Genomic DNA, 26,331 nt, shown 5'->3' with positions numbered 1-26,331 from the left:
TTATTATCAAGCGCTATCAGTCACTTAGTGCGGCAGTGTCGAGTCCCATCGGTCTCAACACCATGGTGGACGCATCGATCTCAGTCAACCGCACTTTCTGACAACGGTCTTGAGTCAAGAGTCTCCCAGATGTGACTCCCCTTAGAAGTGATATTTTGTAGTTTCTCGTCATGAAATTCGTTATGTAGCACATCACGATATATAGCGATGTTACGAAAAAATTGTAAACGAACATTTTGCTTTGTCATATTCAAAATATATATTGAGTGAGATCTTAATAATTCTGATATAGTTTTAGTTATAGTAGTGGTTAAGGATATGGCCCTATACTGATCCTACACAAATACAATTGAGATCACGCCGAAAAGTCGAACTCTGTGTAGCATAACTATTCAATATCAGAGAAAATAAATTATGATTAAGAACTCTATTTTAAATATTTCTTGTTTACAAGTTACGATAGCATTACAACATAAAAACTGTAACGTTATTGCACATAGTCTTTGTACATTAATACGAGTATGATGCAATTTTCATCTATAAAGTAATTTACATTTTTTTATTTTTTTCTTTATTTTTTAAAAAAGTTTAAATTTTATTTCAAGGTAATTATTTATTTTGTAAATAACATCAATTAATTCAGCATTCAGCTCGGCGCAACTAATTTCGATTTTCGCTCTTTATTAAGAACGTGCAATGAAAAACAAATTAAATATTTTACTTCTGGCTTTAAACGTAAGTAATCAAATTTGAAAACTGATAGGCCGTGAGCTCATGGATCCAAAGCAAGAAAAATAGTATCTAATCACTTGTAAGAATAAAATTGGCTTTCATCATTATAAAACAAACAGCTACTATAAGTACACATGTCTGCTCCGGATAAAACATGTCTTTAACTGTGCCACAAACAAACGAGTGGATTACCCACGATATTTATGACTGCGTAATTAAGATGTAGCGGGAATGGGCCATATCTCCTTAGTTGCAAGTGTTGCTCTGATTTACGTACTCCATTCATTACAGCTTCACTGCACGTTTGTGTTCTTTGTTGCACCATAAACACAATATGGTGCTTTGTTTTAGTGCATTTTAAGTGTCAACGATATTTTGGACGTAAAGTGCGAATTTTTACTTTTCAAATTACATATAAAATACTAGTCATGTCGTCACAACGTGTACGCCGCTATCGATCCAGAAGTAGGAAGTCAAAGTTTCAAGTGGGTTTTTCAAAGGCCTGGCCTGACCATAAAACCCGAACGGATAGCTGTAGCTATGAGAGGCAGAAACAGGTTGATGATCGATATACTAAAATGCGATCCATCCTTAGTCGCCTTTTACGAAACCGGGATAGAGATGGACTGGTGCTAATCTGGGCCAATAACAAATAACTTGTATGAACTTATCTTCGCGATGTTTCCTGAGTAAATGCTCTTTAAAATATTTGAAGAGAGTCCTCAGGTACAGACTGCAGCTTGGTTGTGTCCATGGACCATATGATAGACTTGTTTCGCTAAAAATAAACGGTGTAACTATCAACTAGGTCACACCATGCTTATTAATAGATCCCTTATATTAACAAACTTCAAACAATTAAAATCCTAACGCATACAGTAAAGAGATTTCTGGAAACGAGAGCGAGTTAAGCCGGTGTATTTTATATAATAATGTTGAATCGTTCGAACGACGAGAGGCGTCGGAACTAAGCCTTTTGTTCGTTAATTCCTAAGATGAACTGTGCTTTGTTAGTGAGCGTACACATAGCTTATATTTAATATATTTTGTAATGAAGACCGAAACTAAATCAATTTTATAATTATATTATTTAATACAGTCAGATCTCTCACACGACAGACTATTACATAGTCAACTCCTATCCCCGGGAACCTAGGTAGATCACAATTCACAGTTCACACAGATCACAGTTTGAATTGGGGAATGTGGTTAAACGCTTTCTCTTTACAGGGTATCTTCTTGAGTCTTCCTTATCGGTCCTCAAACCGGCATTTAATGGGGACCTAAATTAGTTAGTGGGGCTGGAAATCGTGGAAGATTCCAAAGCAGCCGTATGTGGGTAACATCTGCACCAGCGAATAAGGCGAATTCGGTCAGCAATGTTAATCACTTAGCACTGGATGGATCTTAAACTCGATTACCCGTAAAGTAATAAATAAATATGAATCGAAACATTTCCTAAAGTGCCAGCAACAACTGCATCAATATTAAACTCAATTTGATCATCCAAAAATGAATGAATTACTGGTATAACCTGACGGTCAGAAGTACTACTAATAAATAAGTGTCATCACAATTAGCCGCATGTTGAAGAAAGGTAGAGGACAAACATACATAAAGACATATTTTACTCCTTAATAAGACGATTCTTTTAAAATCCCCGATAATCGGTACGACAGTTTCATGGACACTAAAATAGAGCGTTGTCCAAAATGCGTTATTATTTTTTCATTCAGTTGCACACAATATTTATCATAATATGTAAAATAGTAGACTTCATACAATGTAAGGATGAAATCTCAATTATTTTTAAATAACTTTTTGTTGTCTTAATCTTCGAACCACAATTCTATTGTTTGACAAAAAATTGTTCTAATAATAAAATAACGCTTCATTATAAAATTTATTATAAAAACAATACGTAAAAGTATATTAAGTTTATATTTATCTAGAAAGTTATACCCGCTAGGATAGAACCTAGCTTTTATGATTATACTAGTGCTTTGTGCATCTTAGCTAAATTTAAAGCACGGAAGCGGCAATTATTCGTTTTTCAAATTTGTTAAATAAATCGCAAAATTATAATAGCACAAAGTAAGCTGAATTTATAAAGCGTTTCAAAGTTTTTATTTAAATAAATTTATGATATTGATTTATTGAAACAGCGTGCAGTGTACAAGCATCGTAAGAGCCCGTATTTTCTTGACGTCATCAGTCACGAGAAGCGAAAATTCTAACAATACAGGATTAACAGTTGACGCCGTTATAAATATTCATTTTCTGTATTCAATTCGAGGGCCGTTTTCGAGTTACGTTTTGTTTGTGCGACAGATGTGATGAAACAAAAGGTGGATAAGCCTAATTTTGAAGTCGCCAGTTGAGCTCGTAATTCTCAACTTTAGCCGTGGCTGTTTAATAAACAGAGTAACATATTTTACATTTTGCGTTAATAATATAAGTACATGCATATGAACTTCCACTTATAATCATTAACTTGAGCGTGCTCGACGTATTAGAATATCAATATTAAGCCACTTAAAAAATGTATCATCGTGCAGAATTAAATAGTACTCCGGTTAAATAATACTCCGGCGTCCAAAGAGGCATGGCAGGATACCAGCACTGTAGCACAATACGCCAGTTTTGAAGAGCAACCAGTCAGCAGTGTATCTCGTTCTGACCCAGCAGACTGGTTCTGGTCCAATTAGAGATTCCGGAGCACCGGTGGCAGCCCCTGGGCGCCTTGATGGGTCAGTCGTCGATTATCGCCTCAACGACTTCACCGGCCGAGCATCTTTGGGGAGAACCGCGCCTCCTACCTCTCCCGGGCTCAGTGTCATGTGAAGATCGGACATTCGAACAAGAGTGTGACGGAGTGACGGAGTCGTTTAGTGGGTGGCCTCTGATACCCTATTATTCTTGTTTAACAGGGAAATTTACTTACGTATACCATCAAACTAAGATAGGCAGCCTTTCATTGAATTAGCGGTGGTCATGGCAAAGCTCCACCAGTATAAATTAAACATATAAACCAACACTAAATCGGCCTTACAAGTCTGAGATATACCGTTCCATAAAATTGTTATTCTTTTTTTTTATTGCTGAGATGGGTGGACGAGCTCACAGCCCACCTGATGTTACTGGAGCCCATAGACGTCTACAACGTAAATGCGCCACCCACCTTGAGATATAAGTTCTAAGGTCTCAAGTATAGTTACAACGGCTGCCCTACCCTTCCAACCGACACGCATTACTGCTTCACAGCAGAAATAGGTAGGGTGGTGGTACCCACCCGCGCGCACTCACAAGAGGTCCTACCACCAGTAATTACGCAAATTATAATTTTGCGCGTTTGATTTTTATTACACGATGCTATTCCTTCACCGTGGAAGTCAATCATGAGTGTTTGTTGAGTACATATTTCATTGGAAAAATTAGTACCCACCGGCGGGATTCGAGCACCGGTGCATCACTCAACACGAATGTACCGGACGTCTTATCCTTTAGGCCACGACGACTTTAAACTGTAATGTTGGCATACGACACTTAGGTTGAAAAAAATATACACACGTTTTCGTATTTTTTTCGTTCGAGGCATAAAAGTTTTGAAAAGTATGTAAATGACGCGGGGCACGTAAACACATCTGGCTGATGGAGCAGAACGCTTCTGCTCGACTGAGCGCGAAGATACCGCGATAGTGCGGCTCGCTACCTCACTATACTGCGCTCGGATAACGTGCCATCCGATTCTATACGATTAATAGATCTGTGTGATAAGATTCCAAAGCGTATTGCAATAGTAGGTAACAGATAAACTGATGTACTCGAATTTCATAATAAAAATATGTAGTTGTCAATCAATGTAACAAATATAAGAAATCAATAAAAATACCAGCTAAAATATGTAACTGTGAGGATTAAATACTAGATTAAAAACTATTAAAAGTGCTTTAAATTATAAAATGCATAAAATGAACCGTCAGTATGATTTTGAATTCTAGTTACTAGTCGCGATATCCTACAGTTTATAGATTAATTTACTTTATGAATGAAATAAACATAGCATGCATACCAAAATAAAATCTTTTATAAGTACGTAAAATCTCCAATACTGTTTGCAAATAATTAATTGTCCAGACCACTGTGCTTGTTGATAGCGGCATAATAGATGCTTTTATGCATTCCATCCACATCAATAAATGCTTACATCATTCGAAAACAATTGAATCAACAACAAAGAAAATACAACTTTATGGGCAATATAACAATGCTTAAATAATTTGAAACTATAGCGGCCAGTTTCGTACGATAGTACGAGAGGATTTTGAAAAACGAATTAATTTTATTCATTGGGAAATAGAGAATATATTGGCTTGGATTAGTTAAACGATTTGGAACGCGTCAATACGATTTAACTACTTTGTTGTGTCATTCAAGAAAGATCTTTATGGTTTTAGAAATACAGGTGCGAATGATGCGCACGTTTTATGCGTGTATGTTAAAGTGCGCGACTGTTGTGTACGGGGTGATACAGGGTGGCGGCTCGGTTGCAACGCGTGCCCGTGAATAATGTGTCGCTAACGGGCGATTAATGTCCAGTGTCGGACGATCGGCAGTTTGGCTCGGCTCACGTGCGATAAACCGAAGCACGATAAAAATGTAAACAATCGATAAACAATACAAAATGAGTCAATTTATAAAAGTAAAATCGAACTCTTCATGAGATGTCTTTTACATCAGATGTTATATAATTATGAATGCTATATAACTATATATTATAACGTTTAATCCTATGTAATTTTGAATATCGAATACGAATCAGCGATAAAATATTTAAAAGTATCTATATTTACTTTTCATTATTGCACTGGGCTCAAGTGTCAAGTCTTTTACAAGTGCAAATGGGAAAAGCATTCCGTATAGCGTTAGGTGATTCCTTAAGTCAATACGCACAATCTGAATACTAAGTCTTCACTTGTCATGACTTTCACAAATCTATTAGAAGTTTTTTTTTTTGCTTAAGGTAAAAAACCTTACGTTCTACTTGGAGATAGACAATTATAGGAACCCATACATCACGTCATAAATTTGGTCGCCCACATTGAGATGAGGCGCGGCTTAAATTATCGATATGCCACCATATCGAATGTATGAAGGTTATATTATCGAAAACCTTTAAAATATACTAGAATTTTCGAGAGACGCCTGTTGGCGTAAGTAATATCGGATTAGGATTAAAGTAGATGCCAAACTGTAAATCAATGAAGCCTGTCTAGTCGGGTTAATCAAATGTATCCACTGGGGTTTAGGAATATGCAAAACGTACAGTCGAGCACATAGATGCTATAACAGAATATTTTTTTTATATATACATAAACTTATTCGTAATAACAATATAATTAATTTTAAATAACGATTTCGCTACAAAGACATTTTGAAATTGATATTATTTTAAATTCAAAATGATAATACATAATATAAACTTACTAAATTTTCAGTCAACAATAGTCCTGAGAAAAAACTTAGGCAATTATAAGAAAAACCTCAAGCTATTATTATTGGATTATGATTATGGTTATGAATAAATATAAACACATCAACTTTCGTGCTCGATGATTAAAGGATTATTACCTGCATCGTGTGAGCGCATTCCTCGCATAGCGCGGCCTCTGTACTCAATACTACTCAACGCCACAACCTAACTTCCACCTCCCCTACAATCTCGCCATTTATATCGGAACGTAAACACATTTTAAAAATCCACCTTTTGTCATTTAGACACAATTGGCCCATTCCGACGACAGTGAAATATGACAGTCATCATTTCATCGCCGTTTTTATGGACGCAATTTCTTTCTCATAAAAATAAAAATCGAGTCTCTCGTCTTTATGAAAACATCTCTTCAATTGTCATTCATGGCGGCGATACGCGTATTTGTCAGCCGCCATGTCGGTCGCGGATCGCGTTCCAAATATAAAAATGCAATTTTAAACAAAAATCCGACATACGGATGCGACCGAACCCTCACAATAAAAAATACAATAAAAAAGAAAAGGCAAACGGAATAACATTCACCTGACATTCTATTCGGAAAATTTCGATTTTGAAACTATTCGAGTATAAGGTACAAAGTGAAACTATAATATATTTTGCAAAATGAAAATTATGAGATAGTTGGTACATTAATATTTTCATATCTAGATTACGTGATTAGCAAATTTTTTTCCGGAAATTATTATAAATCCGTTTTTATTATTATCGTGTAGGCAGTCGATCATATGGCCTGCCTGACGTGTAGCATCGCTCATGGACATCAGCAATTACACAATGAGGCCGCTGTCCACTTAATGAAATGAAATAGTATACCAATCGTGTGTGGTTATTGCATGCCTACATATTTAGATGTGAAATGTATGTGTAACATATGTACTTTCTTTTAACATTTAGTTTATTATTATCTACAGACATTTCTATCATATTTTAGATTAATATACGAATGCTGAACGAGAATCATATGTGTTCTTAAGTAATCTTTATTGAGTAATAATAATTAGAATTGACAATTCTATGAAATTATATCTGGCGCACCTAAAGTGAAACTATAGCAATATATTACTTTCAGTAGTTGCTTTCCAAAGATTTTATACGTTTCACAACAGTATCGCGCACCACAAACAGAACAGATTCAGATCATAAACTAAGTTTTACGAGGAAATTTCAAAATCTGCTGATATCAAATACAAATACAATCGTCAATAAATTCGGTGTACGAAATCAAAAGCCGCCTCTGGGGAGGGACGCACTGAGAATTTCGTATTCACTGCGTCGTCAAGAAGGCATCAGTGCGCTGAGTAACAAAATATTATAATAGCATAATGGTGTCAGGTGCCGTGTCTTTCTTTTATAAAGACTATACATACACGATAACTGTTAGAGCTGGGTGTGATGTCGATGAATTTATGAAAATTTCAATTTTTTTTTATGTATTGCTTAGATGGGTGGACGAGCTCACAGCCCACCTGGTGTTAAGTGGTTACTGGAGCCCATAGACATCTACAACGTAAATGCGCCACCCATCTTGAGATATAAGTTCTAAGATCTCAGTATAGTTAGTATAGTTACAACGACTGCCCCACCCTTCAAACCGAAACGCATTACTGCTTCACGGCAGAAATAGGCAGGGTGGTGGTACCTACCCGCGCGGGCTCACGAGAAATCCTACCACCAGTAAATTAAATGTTTTTTAATAAAAAAACATTTAGTTTCATTAATAATTATTTAGTAATTATTATTATTTATTAATGATGATTAATTATTATTATTTATTAATGATGATTAATTATTATTATTTTTCAATAATGATAATAGTAATTATTTAAACTTTAAATAATAAAAATAGTTTTAAAATACATAATAATGTATATTTTACGTTAAACGATATTGATACATTTGATCGCATGACTGGTTCGTAATAGAATAAATTTATAGATATGACAAAATAAAAACAAAACGAACAAAGGAAGTTAAACTATTGTTATTCATTCAGTCTATGTCTGCTAATAACAAACAAAAAACCAATGTACATTTTCACTCGAGTAAAAAATAAATTAGGTTTAAAAAAATAGCAATAAGAAGCAAATTAAAAACTACAACAGCCCCATCACTAGTAAAACAAAATTGGCGTCGAGACGCAGCTCGTTCTACTTGTACGACACAACGGCTTTAGGCTCGTGATGTGAAAGTGAAGTGACGTCACAGCGCAACTCTTCCACTGACGAAACCCCGCAACATCGCACGAGACCAACTTTTATGACTCGTTGGATTCTCATTTGCTTAGTTTTATTGCACTCTCGCTGTTTAGATATCACACACAAGCCGTGAATTCGAAGCACCGGAATATTAATCTGTGGGAAATCAACCTGAAACGACAATTATTTTATTGTTGTTTGTAAACTATCCGCGTTTGCTTGAATACAATTGTTTCACGTTAGACCAGACAAATGCTGAATTTAAATTGACTTAGTCCCTTTACTAGCTTAAAACAAAAGAGACACCTATATAACGATGATTAGGTGAAATGGATGAAAACGGCAATTAAGAATGAAAAATGATCATCACGTTTCAGTATAATTAAAATGCTCCCGTGCATCTACGTGTGCTGTCTGTTCCGACTTTGATTAATATTTGACTTGACGGCTCAAGAGGTGTGACTGAAAGACAATTTTACATTGTTAGTTTTGAAAAGGGCTCTCGAAAACATGTTTTCATGAACGTGGAGAATTTAAAATTGAAATCAATTCTCATTAATCAAACTATGTATACTGATTTTTTTAAATTACCTATTAAATTACTTTTTCACATTCAAACGTTATCAATTTCAGATTTCACTGTTACTGTTTGCATGCTCATAATTTTACTGTAAAGGTTTTAGTAAATGACTTATACATAAATCAATGTTTCATGATAACCCTTATAATAAAACTCTAATTCCTTGAACAATAAATCCAGCGCAATGGATATGGCTAATCCATATCACTCAAATTTAAATCATGGTGGCAAACGAAAATGTCAACTTGTAATCTATGTAATTAAGTGAATGTCAGGGCGGGCTTACAGAAATGCCGCGCGACCTGCCGCCGCCATACTGAAACGCGATTATGACGTAACTAGGGTTATCCAGGGTTGCATTTTTTAATACCTATATTTATCTATATTACTTACACTTATCTAATGACCGTTTTTTTCGTTATGCATTCACACATCAATTATCTGATTAACATGTTACTTGATGTCAACAATTGTTGTTGCTTGAAAACATGTGTTTATTACCAGAAACATTAAAAATGGCGAAAGTTTAATAAAAAAAAATTGTATTTTAAATGTCTCGCTATATGTTATAGTGCCCCCGATTGCACTAAATAGAATTGAATCAGCTAAACCAAGATAGTAAAATAAAATATAAATAAAACTAATATATTGTTAAATAAAACACTAAAATATTATACTAAAACATAAGGCTGTAAAATCGGGATGTTTTGGGTGGTAGCCCGTATCTATTAATAATACCCAATAATTGTAAACACCCACAAACCCATCCATTTCAAGGTTCGATAAATTCAAATTGGGTTCGCAATGTTTTTCAGCATGAATTATTGAACATTTTTTTTTATATATCGTCTGTTATTCTACCTTTTTTAACACCCCGATTATAAGGGAGCACAATTAGATATTCCTCATTGCGTATTCATCCTATATATTATTAAGATTCTAAATTTCGTATTTTATATCATTAAATTTAACTAAGCATCACACAGCAACCGAACATCGATAGTGAACTATAGAGTACATCCGACATATGCTAATGACGTATTGTATACTGATCCTTAAGGAAAGCCCTCAAATGGAATGAGGAATTTTCTGAAACATATTTTCACAAACATTTTTAGACGGAGAAGATGCATGGTTCGACATATTGACATACAAATGTCCACAAATCTGTAAGCTGTGACACCCCTAACTTAGGTCTAATTATGACATACCTCGAACAAGTGCGTGAGACATAGCTGTCGACATTATTTCGGAAAAACGCATTAAAATTGTTTTTAATCTACGAATCGGTAATTATTACCCTTAAAAGCATAATAATTACGATGAAGTATTTTAATTAAATTGTTCGACGGTTATTATAAATGTAAGGTCTGCTTTAATTGTTTTCTTTGTGTTTACAGTACATTAAACAACACGAAACACCCGTAAATATCTACCAACACAAATTTCTTTATTATTCGAATTATAATAATGACTGTATTTATAAGGTTAAGATAGGTTCATTAGTAGTCTTTCTTTTATCGGTATATATATTTATTGACTTGCATCAGAAAAGTACTAAAGCGATTTTAAAAATTAGACCGATACATATTATAAATACTATTATTTACTATTTATTTGCGTAATTACTGGTGGTAGGACCTCTTGTGAGTCCGCGCGGGTAGGTACCACCACCCTGCCTATTTCTGCCGTGAAGGAGTAATGTGTTTCGGTTTGAAGGGTGGGGCATCCGTTATAATTATACTTGAGACCTTAGAACTTATATCTCAAGGTGGGTGGAACATTTACGTTGTAGATTTCTATGGGCTCCAGTAACCACTTAATACCAGGTGAGCTGTGAGCTCGTCCACACATCTAAGCAATAAAAAAAAAAGCTCTGTGGAATCATTGCCCTTGTCGTTACTTGCACTAGTTAATGTATATCTATTCTCAATTAAAACAGTTAGAAATGTGTAATGTAAATTTGTTTATTACAAAATGTACAACATTATACATGTACATGAATTTAAAATCTGACCATTTTATTTGTTAATTATCATCTGCAACTGAAACAGACATCAAAGACTCAAGATGGCGTAAATTCGGTCTTCTTTTAAAATTTACATGAACAATTCGACATAACAATCGTCAAAACTCTTGAGAATCGAAAAGCATTCGTGGCTTGGGTTCCCCCTAAATGAATTATTCCGTCGAGTTGGCGCCCTGTGTTGACGATACCAACTTGACTGAATAGTTTCTTCCCGCTTCCATTATTGTTCACAAACTGTCGCATAAGTTGTATGTTCGTCTCTATATTGCTGACACAATAGTTAACTTGGCAGACACTTTCAATCTAATGTGTGATATTGTCTTTAAGTCATTAATGTATTCCTCGTGACGTCTAAATAGATTTTCTTAATATTATTTATGTTCTGTTTTAACATTTTGTTTTTCGGGACCATCAAATATTATGTGAAACTTGTGTACACTTGGGATTCAAATAAACCTGATATTTCCGATTTTTGAGTGGGGGTTATCGACTGTTACCTCATAAGAAAGAATAAGATTTTTATTTATTTTAATATAATTTTGAAATAAAACAACTTTACCTATATATACGCTTAATTTATAAATTTGAAAAGCGCTCAGAAAACACCGTGGAGGGGAAATTCATTCCAATTCTTAATCGCGTGTCGAAAAAAGGTCTCTGGGCCTGTGTGAACGGACTTTGAATGAACGCAGTGATCAGAATCATCTTAAACAGATTCACAAAGCATTCCTCATGGAACATTTGACGAGTCGTCGTGGCCTAAAGGATAAGACGTCCGGTGCATTCGTGTTGAAGCGATGCACCGGTGTTCGAATCCCGCAGGCGGGTACCAATTTTTCTAATGAAATACGTACTCAACAAATTTTAATGTTCACGATTGACTTCCACGGTGAAGGAATAACATCGTGTAATAAAAATCAAACCCGCAAAATTATAATTTGCGTAATTACTGGTGGTAGGACCTCTTGGGAGTCCGCACAGGTAGGTACCACCACCCCGCCTATTTCCGCCGTGAAGCAGTAATGCGTTTCGGTTCGAAGGGTGGGGCAGCCGTTGTAACTATACTGAGACCTTAGAACTTATATCTCGAGGTGGGTGGCGCATTTACGTTGTAGATGTCTATGGGCTCCAGTAACCACTTAACACCAGGTGGGCTGTGAGCTCGTCCACCCATCTAAGCAATAAAAAAAAAAAGAGAATTCAATTAATTTATTTCATTAATCAGACGGCTTAAGGAGCTCGCGACCTGGTGTTAAGTGGTTACCGGAGCCAATAAACATCAACAACATCAATTCCGTCACCTAACTTGAGACTTGAGTTCTAAGTCTCAGTTGTATAATACAATAGCTGCCCTACCCTTCAATCCGGAACACAGTTTGGCTTGACAGCAGAGATAGGCAGAGTGGTGATACCGCTATGGGCTCACAAGACGCCCTACCAGCGATCAGCAGTTCCATTAATATCTGTAAATTGAAATACAATAAATTATTACTTTTCTTTGTAGTTTTTAGAAGTACTTTTAGTAAACTAGCATTTAATCTACACGTCTAAGCGTATTCCAAAATATACCCTGCGGTTTTACTCTTGGCAATAGTATTGTAATAGTTACCTATTTTAGTTTACCTATCTTTAATAAATTATGCAAATGTATTGCACCGTTAATTTCTCAATTAAATAAAATTCTGACACGTTTTTTTATCAGTCTCAGAACATCCAATTAATTTTGGTTCATTATACTAAATATGTGCAACTTTACTATCGTATTATGCCGAAGGTCAAGATCATTATCAACATTGTTTGTCGTCTTATTTTTAATGAACGTTTGGAGTAATCAGTGTGCTATTGTTCAATTTAAGTACTAAACTAAGGTTATATTTGCTCAGCAGAAGAAAAATGAAATAAATTAATGAAATCATTGTGATGCTATAGTACGTTGTGGTTGTTGTAAATATGCGGAAGTAAGGCAAAATTATTATTGTTAGATTGTTTGACCATTCCCAACTGCTGTCATAATAACATTTAACATTTTAATTAGGATAAACTAAAAACCTTATACATTTTAATGTTTCAAATGTAGGTCACAGAACCGGTATCTTGATTATATAACCGGTAGCAAATCTTGATTTTATAAATTATCTGGTCTTTTTTATTAATGATGAACATTTATTTCAAGTTAAACATGTTTAAAACATACGTGTTGAATGTTAATTTTTTTTTTTCTACCGTCGCCTTTCAAAAAATCGTCACAGTCTTAGGTCTGGTCTAAGAAGAACCTTTAAAAGAAACTCAGGGGCCCGGTCTTTTTTAAATTATTATTTTAAAATTTTATTTCTCTCATAAGTACATTTACAATTTTATAAATATATATAAGTAAAAATAGGTGGTTCTATTGCCGAAGCATTCGCTAACATCCAACTATTAAATTTATGTATACTATATCGTCCAACTATTAGGTAAATAACAACGCAAAAAATTATATGTGATCGCTCATCGTCATCAGGATATAAAGCCTTGTTATTCTGAGTTCGTGTATTCATAAATCGAGTTTCTGGAACATAAATCGGATTTACCACACCACAGAACCAGCTAGACGTTCCTTATACCGAGAATCTCAATTAATATGTTAACGATATGGAGGATTTCACAATAGTGCAACCGGGTGCAAGAGTCCTGTCTCAATACGAACAGTGTTTTACAGAATATTCATTTAAATGATATATCAGCGTTTATTCCATACACATATATGTAAGTGTGAAAGGGGTTCTAGTTGAATATGGATTCGACAATGCCTATGCTGTAAAAATATTTTTAAAATTTCTACCGAACTTGAACAATCCACTTTTTTTTTCTTATATAGATATTAAAATAAGCGTTCCGCTCGTACTGAAAGAAGTTCTAGAGTCAACAGACGTCGCAACGGGGATATAACCCGATCACTGGATCTGAGTGACAAATCCAATTGCAATTACGAATCACCTAATATTTACATATAGCAACATATGCTTGCTTTGTTTCAGGAAATGGACAGAAAGGTGATAAGCAATTGGTACTTACGCTACGTAGGCTTTTTTTTTCCACAGGAGAAAATCGCTGGATCCCCACTCGCGCGGCAGGTGGGGTGGGGGGTGAGTTGAACCTCACTAAAAACTCCTGCCGCTCACAACCGGCGCCCTACCTCGGACCGGGCCGGAGCCCAGTCGGGGCTATTGAGACGGCGGGACAGGGTTGACGCAGAGCACATTACATCCATCCCACCGTCCCACGGACGCCGGACCACGACACTTTTTACCAGTACTCAATATAAGAATTAGGGAAGCTAGGAAATAAAACTATTCGAGGACGTAAGGCTGAATTATGCAAGGCTGAAAACAGTAGCAGCTTGAAGAAGCCGAGAAGCAGAAGAGTCGCATACTCGTAAGTTCTGTTTCACTGTTTCACACCCGAATCGAATATCTATCTATATATATAAAAATGAATTGCTGTTCGTTAGTCTCGCTAGAACTCGAGATCGGCTGGACCGATTTGGCTAATTTTGATCTTGAATTATTTGTGGAAGTCCAAAGAAGGTTTAAAAGGATAGATATATATGAAAACTCTCGGAATTAAATTAAAATTACAATTTTGTTTTTCTTTTGATGTCCCCCCGTCGGACGGATTCCTTTTGTTTGTTTTAAGTTTATTTTATACAAAAATTTAGGTCTTTTATTTATCGATTGAGGCACTACGAAGTCTGCCGGGTCAGCTAGTCTATTGATAGAATACAACTAAAGCCTTAACAAATTTACGAATATGAACATGAATAAATTTATTTTTGATTAATTTATCCAAACTTGTTTTTTTTAATTTAAATAACATATTACAAATTGAAATCATCAGGTACATACGTTTTGAATAATAATTAATGAGCACGTTTTGGAAAGTATATCAGAGCACGTTCTTGTGTAACTGTAGTACGGTTAGAAATCAGTTTTTAGTCGCTTAGAGTAGAATGTGCGTCGAAGTAATACGCAAGTTTTGCAATCTAGAACATACCTTCGATAGCTCAGTTGGTAGAGCGGTGGACTGTAGTTGTAAATAAATTGATATCCATAGGTCGCTGGTTCAAATCCGGCTCGAAGGAACCTCTTTTTTGATCGACTTCAAGAAGGGAGGAGGTTCTCAATTCGACAGTAATTTTTATGTGTTATATACCTCAGAACGTGTTTCTAGGTGAATCGGTTTTGATGATTCTTTGTTTATTTGAAATCTGGTACTTCTCAAGTGGTTCTATTGAAATTTTATCAAGATTCCAACCAGTAGTTTCTGAGTTATTCTTTATAACGAAAATTCAATTGACCTGAACTACATTGATCAAAATAAGCCACCGAGTTTGGCGCCAGATCCTCTGAGTAGGTTGCAATTCCGATCCGGTGATAGATTTTCCGAAGCACTACTCTTGCCAAAGCTATTGTAAGCAAATTCTCTCAGGTTGAGCCCGTGTGCTCATCTACCTGTCCGCGAGAAGCTGGAATAGCCCCTTAGGCTAGAAAGAAGAAAAATATGAAATTGTATGTTTTGCTTAATTCTTTTTTCCATTTAATTAAAATACTGTATAATTACAGTCATGACAATCTGAGACATCGGGTTTTCCTGACAAATGGTAATTAAGTATTAAATAAAAATACGTTTATAATTCAAACTTGTCTTTCTATTAGAAGTTTACAAAAACATTTTTTTAAGTTCTTTTCATACATATAACGAGAGTTGAGAAGAGTGAAAAAAGAATCTTTTATTTTTCACAAGTCATGCCACTAAGTTATTATAACAAACATTAAATATATTTGTATGATCAAAAATAACATAAGATAACATAGCAAGCACCCTATAACTTCGAACCTCTACAATTTCGTAATTCCGCCAGTTAAATAAATACTGCAATTGAGCATGCGAAGACCAAATAATTTATTTCTTTTAATTTTAATTCTGTTTTTTACCTTTGGAGAGCACAATTTGTTCCCATTCTAACTGTAATTTTTGGTTCATATATTTAGAAAGTTCGAAATTCTCTCAATCGTATTTATAAGAACTGTAACAACGAGCTACGTTTTATGTGGCTTATAATAGAAAATAATTTCAAAAAATAAATCAAAAAATAAAACCATTCATGGAGCAGCAAATAAGATACTTCTTTTTTTAATTAAATCTGTTTTGAAGTTGAAGTTTTCATTTGTTTTGATCACAAGTTATATTTTATAACATTCACTATACCTTCGATAGCTCAGTTGGTAGAGCGGTGGACTGTAGATGTAAGATAATTGGTATCCATAGGTCGCTGGTTCAAATCCGGCTCGAAGGAATATTTTTTAAACTCACATTTTATGTTTGGGGAAAAGTTTCTTCGCATTTTTTAAGAAAATTCACAACATTTTTTAATACGGTTTATTTACATTTAACTAAAGTATGTAGGTACCATTTTGTTCGATAACTTAATGCCATCTTGTAGGTAGGGACATGATCCCATTACTATAGAAATTTTGGGGCTTCTGATCAAAATACCGCGACAATCGGTTTTGGCAGTCCTCTCGTGATGTTAACCTAACACTGCCTAAAGAATTCTGAAGAGACCGAAACAGGTAGAAATCTGAAGGTGCAAGGTCAGGACTATACGGCGGATGCAATAATACCTCCCAGCCAAGCTCTCTTAATTTTTGCTAAGTGGCTAAAGATGTATAAGGTCTAGCGTTATCATGATGAAAAACCACACCCCTTCTGTTAATTAATTCCGGCCGCTTTCTCTCAACTTCTTGCTTTAATCTCATCAGTCGTTAGCAGTAGAGTTCAGAATCGATGGCCTTGCCTGGTGGTAACAGCTCATAATGTATAATGCCCTTCCAATCCCACCACACACACAGCATCACCTTGTTGCGAGTTAACCCGGGTTTCGCCACAGTCTGCGAAGCCAGACCGACCTTTGACCACGACCTTTTTTACACGGTCTTGTCGTACGTGATCCACTTTTCATCACCTGTTATCAGCTCCTTCAAAAATGGTTAGGTTTCATTACGTCGTAATAAAGAATCAAAAACGGTACACGGTTCATTAGGTTTCTTACAGTGAGCTCCTGAGGCACCCAAATATCGAGCTTTTTTGTGTACCCATTTTTTTCAAATGCGTCGAAACTATTTTGTGGTCAATTCCCAGTTCTTCAGCTACGTCGTAAATACTGACATGCCGATCTTGCTCCACTTTTTCAAAAAGGGCATCCATTTTATCCGTAATAGGGCGACCAGAGCGACGTGCATCTTTGACATCAAAATTTCCGGATTGAAAACGCTTAAACCAAATTTGTGCTACTCTCACAGACACTGCACTAGGTCCATAAACATCGCAAATTTTCTTTAGCGGCTTTGCATTTTTACCTTATTTGTAGTAACTTTAAAATGTATCGAATTTCTTCATTAGATTCACTCATCTTGACAGTACGAAAAATAAATAAAAATCACACATTTTCCTAAAGTGAATTTGAAATTATCTTCTTTAAAATTTAAGCTTTTAATGTTACCAATACCAGCCAAATACAAATAGTATAGCCAAAGAGATTTTATAAATAATGCGAAAACACTTTTTCCCCAACCTATTATGTCAATCCTATTTTATTACTGATTTTTTTAAATTTAGAATTCGCTATTATTCTAATATTGTGGATATATCTTGTCGATTCGAAGCTATTATTTGATTTGAGGGGAGATTTTACCGTGTCAACGGGATGAACATGAAATGTTCACAGTAACGAAACCCATGAACATTTTGTATTGGAAAATGTTTATTCTTTTCTTTAATAATTTTCGTAAAATTTTCCAATATTTTTAAAAGTTATTCTACTATTCGGGACGGAGACAAATACAACATAGCAAATACCGTGATAATTGGTATACCTGTTCTCGAGTTCTAAGTGTTCGAACAAACCCGATTTTATTTTATATACATAAAATATATAGATTGTGTAAAATAGTTGAATGCAAAACATTAAAATCAATCATTACGTGGTCCTTCGATAGCTCAGTTGGTAGAGCGGTGGACTGTAGTCGTAATATGTGAATTGGTATCCATAGGTCGCTGGTTCAAATCCGGCTCGAAGGAACTTTTTACGTTTTCAAACAATAACTTTTAGGATTATTTTCTCATAACTCAATCATCGATATTTTATGTGACAAAACTTGAACCAATGAATCAATGAAACTAAGTCAATGAATCAAATAGAATTCCAGAAAATCTTAATAAAATCCATGAAAATAAATAATAGTTTAAAAAAACTGACATTTTGTTAATGCTAATTAATTTGTAGTTGGATTTTCTATAAAAACGTATTTTGTTAGTTTTTTTAAACTATTATTTATTTTTCATTATGTAATTGAATTTAAATTTTTACAAATTTTTTTTTTTTTCAAATTTTTTTAGATGTTTAATTTTCATCGGTCCATAACAAGTATACTAAATTTCGAGTTAATCCGACGTATTGAAGGGGGACAAAATCATGCTCAAAGATTCCGTTACAAACATACATACATACGTCTGAAGCTAATAAAAACGTATTAATAAGAGTTGCAGGTTTAAAGATATGATGAGGTAAAATGCTCATTTTCTTGGAATAAACAGTACATTATTATTATTAATGGCCTATTATTCAAAGGACCCGACATTTAACGGTACGCAGCAGCTTGGCTGTACCCCTAGCATTGCTGACGTTCATAGGCGACGGTAACCACTCACCATCAGGTGGGCCGTATGCTTGGCTGCCTACCAAGACAATAAAATAAGGTATAGACAATCCGAATTGCGATCTGAAGAATAACACACCACACCTATGAAGGCTGACGACGTCGTTTGAATCACATACCTTTTGACCGATTTCTCTGCATTTATCTGGTAATTCAACCGAAAAATTGTAATCATTACTTTGTACCAGTGCTCACAAGGTGGTCTATATTCGAATGTAAAGCTAGTTTTATGGTTTAATCTCAAGATTTGAATGTTGAACTAACTACAGTCTAAATGTTTATCAAAATTATTATTAACCGTGATTACTATACATATAATCGAAGCATCGGAAACCTTAGAATGAAAATTAAAAAACGCGAAATTAAATTGCACAAGCAATATTAATTACGTCTTTTGTTTTGTTATTGACATATTTACTTGAAATGTTTGTAAAACAGCTGTTCTCTTTTTTCATTGCAAATCAAGAATTTCCTTTGTTCACTAAAGCCGTAATGACTACCAATAATTGAAGAGAAATGAAACAGGTTGAACAGAAAATGGCTTTGCCTTTGCCTATTTAAAAATAGATGTTTACCATGAATCCCACAAAATGATTGATATATCATACATAGATGAATTACGTTGGAAATTTCAATATTCAAAACAAAGAATAGTAATAGTAATACTGCAGTAGTGGTGAGTAAATATTATAATGATGTTTCGAATTAATTAAAAAGGAATAGGATGGAACAAGGGCATGATTCCATAAACACGACATTTCTGTGCAATTCTACTAAAGCTATTCGAGCATACATGAACATAATGTAACTGCCAGAACGAGGTTATTAACACGCTTTTATTCGATTGAATATCTATATCTAAGGGTAGCTTTAACCTTTTTTCCGTACCTAATTTCTGGCAGGCTAATGGACTGTTCCAGTTTCGCGCGGACGGGCAGATAAGCTCACGGGCAGAACCTGCGAAAATTTGCTAACGCCATTCCTAGCGAGAGCAGTGCTTCGAAGAATTTACCACCGGATCCGAATCGCGATCCATTGAGAAGATCTGGCGAAAAACTTAGTGAGCTGTGTCTATAGGATAGTTCAACGAGGAGAACGTAATAAGGACCGGCTTCAAACGTAAAATTGGCATACGTATCAAAGTCCGATCACAATACATTAATATCCTAACCTTAATCACGAGGAGTCTAAAATATATTTGTCACTTTTTTAGTTCTGGTTGCAGTTTAATGTTGTTTTCTCAGTTTTTATTTTATTTTACGATAGTTAAAATTGTCAAAATCATGAACAAAAGGAAATCCTTCGAGCCGGATTTGAACCAGCGACCTATGGATACCAATTATCTTACATCTACAGTCCACCGCTCTACCAACTGAGCTATCGAAGGTACACGACACAATGCCAAATTTGCTTATACATTGCCAAAATAAAATAAATTAAAATCCACATCTTATACATACTATTACGTGAATCAAACAGATGAGTCGTCTATTATCAAAGGTGGCAATCTGTGCATTTGGACAAAAAAATGTTATTGATATGTCAATACAGATTGATCTCCTTCAAAGAATACGGTTCAAAACCTGCATTAAATAAAGGTTAATACTTAACCTGCTATTTATCTAAGATGTCGTTCAGAAGAGTTTTGTGACTGCCAATGGAATACAAAGTCAATAATTCGTTTTTCTGATTTATCAATAATTGTCCAAAAGTCACATTGCCGGCTTTGATAATAGTCGACTCAGATAAAGATTTCACAATTGATAACGAAATTTATCGACTTGAAACTAAAAGAGACTTACTTAGCATTTTAAAACGTTTAAAAAACTGATCGATTGTAATGCGTTGTTAATATTAAGGTAATTAAAATTTAGCCTATTAATACTAATTATGTGTTTTATGTTTAGTATTATTTGTCGCTCACTCTAACCGGCGCCATTTAGGTGGGCTTCGGATAGCCTGCCGACCGAGAGGGCTGGTGGTCGTGGCGCCGACGACCGCCGATCCGGCGTCCCGAGGGGGGAGGGTGTTGGGAGAGATGTGCTCCGCACTAAGCGCTTCACTTTCCCCCCTTTGCCTTTTCATGAGTTCTGTCTCATGCGAGGTTTGGACGTTGGTTGTTGAGCGACAGGAGGTTTTAGTCAGTTAGACTCTAACATGCCCCGCCCTCCATCCCCAGTTGAGGGCGGAAGTCCAGCGATTTACTCCTGACCAGAAAAAAAAAGTATTATCTGTCAACGTCAAATGCTTCGAATTACGGGTACTGTTTTTCTACCAATTTTAGTACTAGTTTGCTTAATTAGGCTCAATTTTTTTCACTTTGACGATTGAACAAACTAAGGGTCCACTTAATGTCGAATATTTAACCGGAGTCCATAGAGACCACAACTTAGTCCCCCCCCCCCACCCCCCCTATTCCCAAGACGTGAAGTCTAAGTCTTAATTGTATAGTAGGACGGGTGTCTTGGACCTCAAACGGTAACTTATTAACCACCTCTTGAGAGAAATAGATAGTGGTTGGTGGTAGAATATATTATATAAACATAATGTACTACTGATACTTAAGAAGATTCCTGAGAGTTTATCTAAAGACAATTCACTCAAACACACAACGCTCACACAATTCACTCTTTAATTAAACACACATTTCTATTTAGCATTTAGTATGTTTTTTTTGCTTATCTTTTGTGTTTATCACTGTCGTCTTTCATGCTACTTTTTCTTTTTTCATTATCTTATTCAGTCTTCCTCCAAATAGAAAGGCGTTTTACCTAGTTGTTATACATACCATTACAATAAGTTAAATAGAACTAGGTGAGCAAATCGATTCAAATAAATTAAAGGAGTGTACCTACATAATTCCATACAGCGAGTGATAGTCACAACAAAGCTTGGCCGGGATTCGCCAATAATTTAATAACAAGTAGCCTGTATTAGTGCGCAGATGTCGGTGATGCGTTTTTCATGCTGCATAATAATATTTGCTAATGAAGTTAAAATTAATTTATCCAAAAGAATACATTATTTCAACAAAAAACCACCAGTATTCTTTTTGATGTATTTTGCGGTATCTTTCTTGTCTGTTTTATTAAGTTTTATTTTCAAGTGCATAGTAGATATTTATTTACTTAATTAATAACTAACATAAAGTTACTATATTATACTAGCTTTTGCGTGACTTCGTCCGTGTGGAATAGTTACTTTGGGATAACCCTAAATTTTACTTGCGACTTCATTTACGTAGAAGGTGAAAATATTTTTGAATAATATAATGTTAAGGATAACTTTTTTAACTTTTAAAGGGGATAATTCTGTCATACATTATTTTAGCGGAACTTTAACCGTTTTCGCAGCGTACACAGCGAAAGCTATCAAAAGGGGAAAAAACGATTTTGAAACATTCTTTATTAGTGCTCCGCTCGTATTAGTCTCAGCGTGATTTTATATAGCCTATAGTCTTCCTCAATAAATGGGCTATCTAACAATGAAAGAATTTTTCAAGCCCGACTAGTAGTTCCTGAGATTAGCGCGTTCAACCAAACAAACAAACAAACTCTTTAGCTTTATAATATTAGTAATCTATACTAATATGATAAAGCTAAAGAGTTTGTTTCTTTTTTTCAAACAAATGAGTGATATAGCAAGCGAAATAATCTATATTTATTTAATAATTTTTTTTTTGATTTGATTTGATTTGATAAGAGCGACTTTATCCGAGCAACAATTTTATTACAGGCAGAAATTCGCAGATGTATTTACGACTTATCTAGTGTAAAAGAGTTATAGGAACCAACAGCACCACATAAAATATAGGTTTAAATTTCCAATCCACATCGAAACATTAGAAGTATTTTAGAGTAGTAGATCCAAGTCTGCAGTTCGCTGTAGCACGTAGGTGGGCAGGATCGACCGGTGAAACACTACCCTCTCACAGAAAATCAGCGTGAAGTGGGGGCCTCCTAGAGGCCACCGCGTTTCGACTGGTGAGTGAGAGTCCCGGTGCCCTTATCCCTCTACCTCGGGGCCCAAATAGCAACTGGCACTTTCATTATACTACACGTATCGCAACAGATTTTCTAGGGACTGTTGCGTTGCGTGTGGGAATGAGTATCAGTTGGCCCCTTCCTGTCTTTTTATTCCCTGTCCCACAATTCCTCACCCTCTGTGACCTTTCTCTTTCCCTTTCCTTCCCCACCCCTTATGCTATTTTTGATTTTTGTGATGGCGACGAGTGATACAAATAAAATACCCCAGGAGGGTACCAGTCTCTTAGAGACTGGAGAATCCCTCTCTGAGCGAGAGCGAGAGATGCTATCCTCTCGCTCTGGCTCAGGCTGCCCATCGTATTCTGGGGGGGCACATCAAGCGTCGTTTATCACAGCTGCTGGGTGCAAACTGAGCCCAATAACGAGAAAGTCCCCCTCCACTTTAGCAGTGGATTTTTCTAACATCAGGGGACTTCACTCGAACTTAAATGCCGTCCACCACTATCTCGAGACGGAAAGGCCAGATTTGCTTTTCCTGACGGAGACGCAGATTTCCTCCCCAACTGACACTTCATATCTAAAGTACCCGGCCTATAGCCTGGAGCACATTTTTGTGCCACGCGCCGGCGTGTGTGTGTACATCAGGGAGGGAATTTGTTACCGTAGGCTCAGCAGTCTTGAAGGCAGAGACCTGTCGACCCTTTGGGTGCGCGTCGATTGTGAGGATCACATTCGCGTCTACGCGTGCCTTTACAGGTCTCATAGCGGAAATTCGGAAATTGACCGGCTCTTCGAGCACCTGCAGGTGTCCACTGACAGAATACTTGAGCAGATTCCTACCGCAGAAATTGTGGTTTTGGGCGACTTTAATGCCCACCACTCTGACTGGCTTGGGTCAACACGTACTGACCATGCGGGAAGGTCTGCTCACGATTTTGCCATTGCCAATGGTCTGACGCAGATGGTACCTTCTCCCACACGTGTGCCGGATGTGGAAGACCATTCGCCTTCCTTATTGGACCTTCTGCTGACCTCTCGCCCCGAACCCATTCGGGTATGGGTCGATGCTCCTCTCGGGTCATCGGACCATTGCCTAGTTCGGAGCGTGGTGCCTCTCACCGTCTTGTCACAACCACTTCCATCTGGTAGACGACGTGTTTGGCACTACAGGTCAGCAGACTGGAACGGGATGCGCTCTTTCTTTGCATCCTACCCATGGGGGCAGATTTGCTTCAAGTCAGAGGATCCTAGCACCTGCGCTGACTCGGTTGCCGGCGTCGTGCTGCAGGGCATGGAATTGTTTGTTCCTAGCTCAGCGGTGCCTGTCGGTGGCAGGTCTCGGCCCTGGTTTGGTGGGTCCTGCCGTGACGCACATCGTCGCAAGCGGGAATGCTACCAGGCTTGGGCTATGGCAATGGCCGCTAAGGATGTAAACTCTGACTCACTCAAGAAGAAGTACAACTCTGCTTCCAGGTTCTTTAAGAAGCAAATTGCATTGGCAAAGTCAAATTACGTTGGGAGAATTGGCGAGAGACTGGCGCGCCTGCCATCTGGCTCTCGTGCATTCTGGTCTCTCGCCAAGGCTGTCCAGGGTAATTTCTGTCGGTCGACGCTTCCACCTTTGCGTGGGGAGGATGGTTCATGGGCCTATTCCGCAAGGGAGAAAGCCGATCTTCTTGGCTCTATCTTTGCGGAAAACTCGACTCTTGACGACAGGGGGAACACTCCTCCTACCATCCCGAGGTGTGAAACCACAATGGCGGACGTCCGCTTCACACAGTGTGCTGTGCGGAAAGCACTATTCTTCCTGGATGTCAACAAGTCGAGTGGGCCCGATGGAATATCTCCTATTGTGCTGAAGGTGTGTGCTCCAGAGCTGGCACCGGTTTTAACGCGCTTATTCAGACACTCTTATGTCCTCGGCGTTGTCCCACATTCATGGAAGACGGCTCTAGTACACCCGATCCCTAAAAAAGGCGACCGCTCAGATCCGTCCAACTACAGGCCTATCGCTATCACCTCCTTGCTCTCCAAAATTATGGAATCCATAATCAACCGCCAGCTCATGGGCTACCTGGAAGAGCACCAGCTGATCAGCGACCGCCAATATGGCTTCCGCAAAGGCCGATCAGCTGGTGATCTTTTGGCTTTACTAACTCACCGTTGGGCGCAGGCGGTTGAGAGTAGGGGTGAGGCACTAGGCGTTAGTTTGGACATTGCGAAAGCCTTCGATCGGGTTTGGCATAAAGCCTTACTATCGAAGCTTCCTTCCTATGGGCTTCCTGAGAGACTTTGTAGGTGGATCGGCAGTTTCCTTGCGGAACGGAGAGTTAAAGTCGTCGTAGACGGCTCATGCTCGGACCCCCGGACCGTAAATGCTGGTGTTCCCCAAGGCTGCGTGTTATCCCCGACATTGTTCATTCTGTATATCAATGATTTGTTGCATACCAGTGGCATTCATTGCTATGCGGATGACAGTACCGTGGATGCACTGTATTTCGGCCGCAGCAATATCTCTCGGGATCACGTCGATGAGTGTCGGAACAAACTTGTGTCTGAAATCGAATCATCCCTTGTGAAGATTTCCGATTGGGGGGGACTAAATCTAGTCCAGTTTAACCCTTCTAAGACTCAAGTTTGCGCGTTTACCGCTAAAAAAGCCCCCTTTGTCGCATCGCCACTCTTCGGAAACACTCACCTTTGTGCCAAGCCGAACATGGGCATTCTGGGCGTAGACATTTCGAGTGTTGTCCAGTTTGGCGGTCATTTGGAGAGCAAGGCTAAAATGGCCTCCAAAAAACTCGGAGTACTCAACAGGGCCAAACAGTACTTCAAGCCGGCTCACCGCCTTAAGCTGTATAAGGCGCAGGTGCGGCCTCACATGGAGTATTGTTGCCACCTTTGGGCCGGGGCTCCGGGTTATCAGCTATCTCCCTTTGACCGAATTCAACGTAGGGCATCTCGGATTGTCGACGATCCTGTACTTACCGATCGGCTAGATCCTTTGGCACTGCGTAGGGATTTATCTTCCCTATGCATACTTTACAGAATTTACAATGGGGAGTGTTCCGAGGAGTTGTTCAATTTAATAGAAGCCGCTGATTTTCGCAACCGATCGTCTCGCCGGAACTATCATCCGCACCATCTGGATGGTTGGCGTTCCACTACAATGCGTTTTAAAAACAGTTTTCTGCCACGCACAGTAAATCTCTGGAATTCGTTGCCATCAGCGGTCTTCCCCAACAACTGCGACATTGGTTTATTCAAGAAAAGAGCATATTCTTATCTGAAGGGTAGGCAACGCACTGGCGTAAACGCTGGTGACCGTGGGCGGCGGTGAATCACTTGCCATCAGGTACCCGTCTTGCTCGTTTGCCTCTTACTTGTTATAAAAAAAAAAAAAAAAAAGTGTTCAAGTCTTAGTAACATTCGCATAGCGTCCACAATAATGTCCCAGCCCCAGTGTGGTCAGAGCGCGGAGGGCCCAATCTCGGCGGT

The 26,331-nt window shown here is 37.3% G+C and overlaps 1 protein-coding gene and 4 non-coding genes across 5 annotated transcripts in view; 3 read left to right on the top strand and 2 right to left on the bottom strand.

Moving 5' to 3' along the window:
- Positions 1–10,306, bottom strand: part of LOC114251057 (mast cell protease 3) — a 130,666-nt gene extending 120,360 nt beyond the window's left edge. The window contains exon 1 of the mRNA XM_089732516.1: positions 10,273–10,306. Coding sequence (XP_089588642.1) covers positions 10,273–10,306 — 34 coding nt within the window. The remainder of the gene's footprint in view (positions 1–10,272) is intronic.
- A 4,815-nt stretch (positions 10,307–15,121) lies between these two features.
- TRNAY-GUA (transfer RNA tyrosine (anticodon GUA)) lies at positions 15,122–15,210 on the top strand. The gene is given in 2 exon segments: positions 15,122–15,158; positions 15,175–15,210. It is a non-coding gene; the product is annotated as a tRNA-Tyr (tRNA).
- A 1,126-nt stretch (positions 15,211–16,336) lies between these two features.
- On the top strand, positions 16,337–16,425 carry TRNAY-GUA (transfer RNA tyrosine (anticodon GUA)). Its single transcript is given in 2 exon segments — positions 16,337–16,373; positions 16,390–16,425. It is a non-coding gene; the product is annotated as a tRNA-Tyr (tRNA).
- A 1,692-nt stretch (positions 16,426–18,117) lies between these two features.
- Positions 18,118–18,209, top strand: TRNAY-GUA (transfer RNA tyrosine (anticodon GUA)). Its single transcript is given in 2 exon segments — positions 18,118–18,154; positions 18,174–18,209. It is a non-coding gene; the product is annotated as a tRNA-Tyr (tRNA).
- Positions 18,210–20,145: 1,936 nt separating this feature from the next.
- On the bottom strand, positions 20,146–20,234 carry TRNAY-GUA (transfer RNA tyrosine (anticodon GUA)). The gene is given in 2 exon segments: positions 20,146–20,181; positions 20,198–20,234. It is a non-coding gene; the product is annotated as a tRNA-Tyr (tRNA).
- Positions 20,235–26,331: the final 6,097 nt, after the last annotated feature.

The sequence above is a fragment of the Bombyx mandarina genome, chromosome 13, assembly GCF_030267445.1.
Source record: "Bombyx mandarina strain Sakado chromosome 13, ASM3026744v2".
Taxonomy (NCBI): Eukaryota; Metazoa; Arthropoda; class Insecta; order Lepidoptera; family Bombycidae; genus Bombyx; species Bombyx mandarina.
The sequence above is the reverse complement of the archived record's forward strand: the minus strand, read 5'-3'. Positions and strand labels throughout refer to the sequence as shown.